The sequence below is a fragment of the Nuphar pumila genome, chromosome 1, assembly GCF_984573655.1.
Source record: "Nuphar pumila chromosome 1, dmNupPumi1.hap1.1, whole genome shotgun sequence".
NCBI lineage: Eukaryota > Viridiplantae > Streptophyta > Magnoliopsida > Nymphaeales > Nymphaeaceae > Nuphar > Nuphar pumila.
In genome coordinates this window covers 8,696,897-8,706,187 of record NC_143249.1, presented here as the reverse complement: position 1 = coordinate 8,706,187, position 9,291 = coordinate 8,696,897, and the positions used below count along the sequence as shown (strand labels likewise).

Genomic DNA, 9,291 nt, shown 5'->3' with positions numbered 1-9,291 from the left:
GATCTGATGGATTTTATCCAAATTAATATGGATTTAGACTCTATCTAAAACCCATATTAATCTTGATTTGATTTTGCCCAATACCCGTTTAGATTTGTTAGATGGATTTAGATCTTGGATTCAGATCCATATCCAAATCCATGCCCAACATTTTTTCCAACTTTAAATTCATTAGAAACCTTTAAATTGGAGTTAATTAATGTTAAGAAGCTTCTCAAGTTAATTTGGTAATTTTTGGAAGCTTCTAAAAATATATTTATTATTTAATATTAATTAATTAATTAATTCTGAAAATTTATTTTAATATTTGTTTAGGACTCTTGATAGAGCCCTTAAACACTTCTAGAAGGATCTAAGAAGGTTTGAGAGGCTTAGAGTCTATTTAAAATAACATTTTTAAAAGTCAACTTGAGAGTCCAAAATTTTCAGAAAACCCATGAGACAAAGGAGTCCATAAAAGAGAGGGTTCTCTCTCTCCAGTCCTTCTAGATGAGCTGAAGAAGGGGGGGTGCCCCCCCCTAGAGCCTTATATATAGTACAAAAAAAAATAAGAAGAAGAAAAGGAAAGAAAATAGAGATAGAGAAAGTGAGAAAATGAGAGGAAAAGAGAGGAAGGCTCTTCTCCGATCATCCTTTGTTTTTACCATTATTTTCTTATTCTTTTTCAATCTTTGGTAAATGTACGAGTTTCTCTATTATTTTGAATGAGAAAAAATAACATGGATTTGTATTCCATGCAATGTTTTGGTAAAAATACATGGGCAAGGAGTAAATCTAGATATTTACTCGAATAAGAGTTTGATTTCTTTTCTTTTTTTTGAAGTTTATATTAAAAAACATATACATAATGATGTTTATATTTGTGGATCTTTAAATCAAAACAGATTTGACATGTTTATAATATGCGCAAATTCAGTCCATGTTTAGTGCTTGTGTAATCTTGGTAATGGGGTGCAAGGATGAGTAGTTACATGTGCTCTTATAATTTGACTTGTTGATGGATGCATGCCTAATCTGAAAAATTCATAAAATCGTGTTTGATGGTTGTGAATCATGTATAATTGAATAAATATAGGCATACTTGTGCATACTTGATTTATGAATCAGTACAAGCTTGCAAAACTAAGTGGAATCATGTATTTATATGCAGACTTGAGTGAGAAAATTTTATATACATGCAACTTAAGTTGAACGTGTATATGCGTGCCTTATTGAATCTAAATATATGTGTTTTTGCATGCTACATATAATTTTTTTTTTCCATTTCAAATTTTTTTTATAGACATACGTATATATATAATATATAGCTATGTTGGGTGCCCTGGTGGGATGGCTATCAGGCCAGCCGAATCTGGCCTGACATGTCAGGCATAGTTGGGGTCCAGTTGGGCTGAACCAGACCCAACCTAGTGCTAGTTGTGCACCTGGCAGCCCAGCCGAGTGGCTCGGTTGCGCATGCCAGGCCCAGTCCAGCCTGCGGTTGGACTAGTGGAGGCCTGACAGCTTCTTGTCAGACCGTGCCAGGTCTGCCCAAGTCAGACCTAGTTGATTGGGTTCAACCGGGCCTGGACCAAACCCCAGCCGACCCAGTCGGCTGGGTGCAGTTGGTTCTTTTAAAATAAAATGTGTTGTGTATTTTAGATTTCTATATTTTGTTAAGTGTGTGTATTTCAATACATGTTAAAAATGAGATTTTGTTTCGCATGCTTTAATTGAGTAACATGTGCTCAAGCAATATGTCACTTCAAGTTTTATTTTCAAGTGCATGCATAACGTGGATGTGTTCAATTTTGTAAATTAAATTTTCAGATTCGTTGATTCAAATTGGGCTTGACTATTTGCATGTAAAGGAATACAAATTTTGCATACTGTCACATTAGTGTGTCATACTTAATTGAAGTGTTAATAGACAATTGCTCTTATGTGAACGTGCACTCTTGAAATCGACGTGTTTTGCATGCAAGTATTCGCATGAATGTTAAACTGGATATTTTATATTGAGTTAAAGTGTTAATATAAGGTTGTTTTCTTATGCAGGAGCATACATGAAACTTATACGTTATCACATGTAAATAATGCATGAGTATTCACATATTTTAAATAGAAATGATTCATGAATGAAACTATGCATTTGAGATGAATACATGTATTAAATGAAATCATGCATTGAACATGAATATGTGTATTGAATGAAAGCATGCATTTAACTGAGATATGTGAACTCATGCACATGTATATGTATATTATTGTTTCATGCACATCTCTAAATTTGTATACATGAATGCGCATTGAAAGACATGTAAAAAGAATGTATAGTGGCATGATATTTATGATATTTGCATATGAATACATCGATGATCAAATGGATCATCCTGAGATGTGTGAGCCTCGAGCATGTATTGCTCTTTATTTTATTTGTTCTATGCATTGCAAAAATCAAATGTGATGTTATTGTTCTTATTGCATTGTTCCTGTATGCCATGGGTTGTGGTCCCGTGAAGAGCTTTGCATGTTGATTTGCAAACTAGTGCTATTAATTATGCATGTTGAATTGCAAAATTAAAAGAGATCAATTAATAACAAGATAAAAGAAATTAAAGAATAGTGTAATCTACGTTTTCTTGATGCCTTTTTTTTAATGTGAGAATCTTGGACATTGTGGTTTTGAGAAACCATGAGGATACTAAAATTTTGTGTGCGTTGTTATTGTCCCTGAACCCGACATTAAGGTTTTTCTCTTGGCCACTGTTTTAAGGAGAATTCACCACTTTACTTGAGGGTGGTGTATATACACAATTGTTGTTTTGATATACGAAGAAAGTGACATTATAGTTGTTGATTGTCATAGTGTCCTCTCATTGGTTATTGATTTTCAATATTCTGATGAATGGTGTTAATTATTGATATCGATCGAGGGTTAAGTTTGTAACTTAGTAATAAACTACAACTTATGTGCTAAGTTACCCTAATGACCTTACTTGATCTTGAGAATTCTTACCCGTTTTGAGTATCCGCAGACAACGATAACTAAAAGAAATAACTTAAATTATGTGCATTTATTAGAGACTTGCACATGAAAAGAAAACTCTGCTAAAAGCTAATAATAATTTATTCATGCATTGTACTGAAATCATGCATAATCCTGCTATGCATTAGATCATGCATATTTACTTATTTTCTTAGTTGTTATATATTGGTGAATGCATGATGTTGTTTCCTAATGCATGTTAGATGTTGGTATTGCTTAATTTGTGATTCTTGTTGTTTGTTAAATATTTTCTCATGCTTAATAATTCTTTTTTATTGCATGAATGATTAATTGAGATATGAATTTATCATAATTGCATCCCTTTAAAATATTGCATGAATCTTATTTATATTTTTTTTACTTATTTGTTTCATTAGAGAGATTCATATACAGAATTCTTTGGATTCTGACACTTTTACTTTTATGTTTTTTGCAGCCTCAAATGCCCAATGAGGCAACTTGCTTTTGAGAGGAGCTAAAAGGAGACTACACGACTGTTTGACAGATTCTTTTGGACAACGTGACTATTTCTTTTGCTTTATTTATATTTTATTTTCTTATATCACAGACTCTGAATTTGAATTATTAAAGTCTAGTTTCGTTTGAAAGATAAGTATAAGATCCCTTGTGGAGGTGGTTGTGTTTAACTGTAAAGACCCTGGGTTTCTGAAAATATTTTTGCACTTGTTTAAAAAAAATTAAAAAATTTGTTGCTTTTTCACGAGTACGAGTTGGGGTCGCTACATGAATCACATAAAAAATGAGTAAAAATAGGTTCAAATGCAATTTCAAATCAATGCCCCAATTTTTCTTATATTTGCTTTGCATAAGAGAAACATGGTAAATGTGAATCATTCTCTAACCATTTTCCTCCTTTGGGGCCAAGTAAACGTGCCCTTTGATTACCACTTCGCAAGGAATTGTGATTCATTAGTTTGGCTATATTCACGAATTGCTAGTCTGACCTAGGAGGCATGCCAGACATAAGTGAATATGAAACTATCATTTGCCAAACCTGACATTTAGATTTGAGAGGTGGAGCCACATGCTAACGGCCCACCCTGACCTTGAAATCCCCAAGAAGGGGGTTTGGGTCAGGGTGTGCAGTGCCCCCACCCTAACCTGAATCATGTGCCTCCCCCACCCCCAAACCCCTCTCTCTCTCTCTCTCTATATATATATATATATATATATATATATAGAGAGAGAGAGAGAGAGAGAGAGAGAGAGAGAGAGAGAGAGAGAGCTGCTCACAAGTTAGGTGTGAAATAATACATGCTAAATGAGTTTTTTTTGCCTTTTGGTGTTTTTTTCGCAGTTCTATCCCCATAGATGTGTCAGCATGGTCGATTTACGATGAAGAATACCTGCATCATGTGTTTTTGATGAAAAACATGATATTTGAAGCCTAACCAATTTACAAATATTTTAGACCATTGATTTTTTGAACCTTACAAAACCCACCGGCGTGTCATAATCAATTGTTTCAAGCGCTGATCCCTATAGAATCAAGTACACAGATCACATTTGTATGACCAGAATTTAAAAATACAATGAAAAAAGCTGAAAAACCCATTTGGCAGTAAAAACCTAGCACACACGTAAAGCGTGAGCATCTACCACTCACTATATACGCACACACATAAATACATACATTTGTGCAAACCTTAATTGGGATTTCTGGCTCCTGTTTGAGATCCAAGGCATTCAAAAGCACACACATGACTTTGTTTGGATAAGAGCCCTGCTCGCTGCCATGTCCAAAGGGAAATCAGTCTCATGGAAAACCAATTCCTTGGAAATGGTTTTCCATGCGTCAAAACATTCTCCCCTGTCCTTACCCAGAACCCGAAATTCGATCCGTTTATTGCTGACTTGCTATAAAACACGGCCCAAATGAGAAGTTCTACATCAAAATTGACCGTCCGATTTGAAGGATCCGACGGTCCTTATCACAGACCGGCTCGCGGCAAAGCACTAGCGCCAGGGTCTGATGCGCCCCATAAATACTCATCCCTCCATTGTTCAAAGTTTTTCCCACGTCCTTTCGCTCCTCCTCATGGCGTCTCCCGACCTTCATTGGCTCTGCGATCTTTTCGAATCTTCTCTTGGCCGTTACACTGTGAGCTCTCTCTCTCTCTCAATCCTAGTTCGATTTCTCCTGAACCTTAGCCAATTTTGATGCAGGACAGGGACTCGGTTTCTCTGACAAAGGAGGAGGAGAGAGACCTCCTGATCTCCCTTTCTCAGGTAATCTCTTCTCATCCTATTCCGTTTCTTTCTGGACCTAGATGGATCCTGGGGTTTCCAGTTTCTGAGAAACCTTTTCCTTGTTTTCGTGCCCTAGATCTCCAGGCGCATTCGATGCGCCGCTGACGAATCTCCCTCTGGGTGCAGACAAGTAAGGAATTTGAATTCTTGCGAGTTTTTAGTTCATTTCATACCGTCGTCTGTTTCGATTTTGGCCCTTCTTTTTTCGTTCGTTTTGGATGGAATGTTGATGATAATGATTGGTTGTTCCTGGGATTGTTGAAGGTTTCTGCTAAACTGATTTGATGCTTGTGATTTCATTTCAACCGAAAACAATGTTGCCTTAACGGGGTAATGTGTACATCAATGGGTTGAATTGTGTGAAAAATGAGTGTAGCTATTTTTGAAGAAGGGCCAAAATCGATATTATACGTGTAGACGGGAAGAACAGGAGGATTCTGATGGATGATTCTGGGGTTTATGATAGTATTGGGGTAATTCATACACACTTGTATTCACTATTTGAGAGTTGTTCGAGTTTTACCAACCTAAAAAAGGGTAATCACCATATTCAAAGCACAGGTCATAGATTGATAATTAAAATCACCATATTCTTTTGTCCAACAATGTTAATAGAAATCTTCTTGGTGTTGTGTCCATGTTGGGGGATTGTTGATGATGGACCAACATGTTTGCTCGTGATATGGGAGGACTCTTGAGCATTTGGCAGGCCGATGTTCCTTTGTCTTACCACATAAGACATGGGACCACTTAGCGTCCCTCTCCTATGTTACTAAGGAAGCCCCACTTAGAGTCCCTCTCCTATGTTGCCAAAGAAACCCACAGAATTGGGGGTTTCCCTCTTTGTTTTGGAAACTAAGTGTTAGACTTCTATATAAGAGGTATAAAGGGTGGTTCCAAGGTGTGACTTTTCAAGAGGTCTTTGAGAGTTCTTATTCACAAGGGTGAAGGGCAGTTTGTTTAGATCACAACAAGGGAAGAGAAAGAAGGTGGTGCAAATTTCGGTTTCGATTTATCGGGTTGAGGTAATCTGTTCCTTCACAGAGACCTAGAGGTGAAAATCTACATGCAACAACCTGAGGGTTTCAAGGAAGTAGGCAAGAAGAGTCTTGTTTGCAGTTTAAAGAAATCACTTTATTTTATGGGTTGAAGCAACATCCTTGGCAGTGGAATACGAGTTTTGACTCTTACATGATTAAAGTTGGGTATACCCGGACTGATTATGACAATTGTGTTTACTTTCGAGTTCTTGATGATGATTCATATATTATTCTGATGTTATATATGGATGATATGTTAATTGCTGCCAAAAGCATGATTGAAGTTGACAGGTTAAAGTCTATCCTGAGTTAGGAGTTTGATATGAAGGATCTTGGTGCTGCAAAGATCTTTGGCATGGAGATTCATAGAGATAGAAAAGTTGAGAAATTATGGGTTTCACAAAAGAAGTATGTTGAAAAGGTACTTGAAAGATTTAACATGAAAAAAGTGAAACTTGTAAGTACTCCTCTTGCTATATATTTCAAGTTATATAAGCACTTGTGTCCTAGCACAAAGGAAGAAGAAGCATACATGTCTAAGGTGTCATGTGTGAATGCAGTGAGTTGTCTTATGTATGCCATGGTGTGTAGTAGACCTGATATTACACATGTTGTGGGTGTAGTTAATGAGGATTCCAGGAAAGTTGCATTGGAATGTAGTTAAATGGATTTTTCGATATTTACAGGGCACTACAGATATTGGTATCATGTTTACGCAGGGTAAGTCTTCATGCGATGTTATGGGTTATGTTGATGCTGACTTTGCAAGGAAACTTAGATAAGAGAAGATCCACTGGTGGTTATATATTTACTCTAGCAAGTGGGTCAATGAGTTGCAAGTCTATGCTTCAATCAGTGATTGCTATGTCCACGACTAAGGCAGAATATGTAGCAGCTTAGAAGCAACAAAAGAAGACATATGGCATAAGGGTCTGGTTAATGAACTTGAGATTGAGCAAAAAAAGATGCGATTGTATTGTGATAGTCAGAGTGTAATTCACTTGACAAAAAATCTGGTAAGTCGCCCAAGTCAAATCATATTGATGTGTGGTATCATAAGATTCAAAATATGATAGAAAATGGGGAGTTGGACTTGGTAAAGGTTCACACGAAGGATAATGTAGTTGGTATGTTGACTAAGCCACTTACAAGTGATAAGTTCAGACATTGCCTGAATTTGGCTAATGTTTCATGATAGAAGCATGGGCCCCAGGGAGAGGGGGCATTTAAGGTGAGAGATTTTTTTTGACATGTGTGATGACAAGCCAAAACCAAGGTGGAGATTGTTGGGGTAATATGTGATTTTGTCTTGTCACATAAGACCTGAGACCACTTAGAGTCCCTCTCCTATGTTACTGAGGAAACTCCACTTAGAGTCCCTCTTTTATGTTGCCAAGGAAACCCCAACATATTGGGGGTTTCCCTCTTTGTTTTGAAAACTAAGCGTTAGACCTCTATATAAGAGGTATAGAGGGTGGTTCCAAGGTGTGATTTTTCAAGAGAGGTCTTTGAGGGTTATTGTTCACAAGGGTGAAGGGAAACTTGTTCAGATTGCAACAAGGAAGGAAAAAGAAGGTGGTGCAAATTTCAGTTTCGTCTTGTCTGTGAAAAGAAGTCGTTATTGGGTCTTGGACCCAAGTTGGGTCTGTGCAGGACCAGACCCGACTCCTGTACTGGTTCGGGTCAAGATCCAAATGATAAAAGTGTTGTAATTAAGCTTGTTGTTAGAGGGTATTTTTATACCCTAAAACTGTGTATTAGTTATATACTCAAAACCTAATACAAATGAATACACGCTGAATTCCTTTTAACTAGTTTTCCTTGCAGCCCCTTCTCTCAATATCTTGTTCCTTCTTTCATGCACAGGTGAACGTGGAGATCTTTATTTTAACATGGTATCAAAACGGTGTTGAAGCTGGGCCTGAGATCGTCTTCCAGAAATATCGACCTTTTAGCCTTCTCGTCTGCTTGCGTCTTCTTCCTCCTTTCTTTCTATTTTTAGTTCTGGTAAGAACGATAATACCTCCTTCTTCTTATCAACATCTCCTCCTTCTCTTCCGTCAGCGTCTCGTCCTCTTCTTTTGTCTTTAGATCTGATTCTCTCGAAATCAGTCTTTTCCTTACCCAAAAGGGATTTTCGTTTGGATTTGTTGATGTGAAGAGACGCAGACCCGTTTCCTTCACTCTATCTCCGTCTGCACAATCCTTTATTTTGAGTCTTTTTATATTTCTGTTTCATGATCTTTTCATATTTCTGTTTCACGATCTTACTTAATCTGGAACCATTTCTTCATTATTATATTGTTTCATGTTTCAGTATGAATATTTTATTCTTTGAAATCAATATTGTGCTGTTTTAGTTTGCATTACTTTTATCTTGAAGCATTCATAACCCTGTTTCATGTTTTCACTGAATCTGACACTGATTCAATTTTGATATTCAGTTTTTTTTTCTGACCATACCCGAATATAATATATCTGCCACCCTAATAAAAGAAAAAGAAAAAAGAAAAAAAAAAGAAAAAGAAAAAAGGGTCAGAATATTCGAGTGACTGATTTCTTTGTCCGGTCCAGGCATTTCTCCATTTCTCTTTCTTCTTTCCATTTCACAATATTTTCAAATGGAGTCATCTTTCCCGCAGCCAGGCCTTTCCTCTAATTTTCTCAACCAATTGGTATCTGAAAAGCTGAATAATTTCAACTTCTTGACCAGGAAAAGACAGATTGTTCCTTTTATAAGGAGCCAGGATCTCTCTGGTCATCTGGATGGATCGGTCTCACACCCTCCAGAGTTCACTTCGCAGGAAAAGACGGACGATAAAGGGGCACAATCTATTGTTCTTCTCAAAAATCCAGATTATGTTGCTTGGATGAAAAGAGATCAAGTATTAGTGGTATACATCACCTCAACACTCTCACAGGAAGTTCTTGTAGCTATTCTCGATGATTGTT

General features: G+C 36.8%; 1 protein-coding gene across 1 annotated transcript in view; it reads left to right on the top strand.

The window, feature by feature from the left end:
• Positions 1-5,067: 5,067 nt before the first annotated feature.
• The window catches only part of LOC149847887 (golgin), a 48,306-nt gene continuing 44,082 nt past the window's right edge, over positions 5,068-9,291 (top strand). Inside the window, exons 1-3 of the mRNA XM_090007176.1 lie at positions 5,068-5,150; positions 5,216-5,278; positions 5,376-5,429. Of these exons, the coding sequence (XP_089863302.1) occupies positions 5,088-5,150; positions 5,216-5,278; positions 5,376-5,429 (180 nt within the window). The 5' untranslated portion in view covers positions 5,068-5,087. The remainder of the gene's footprint in view (positions 5,151-5,215; positions 5,279-5,375; positions 5,430-9,291) is intronic.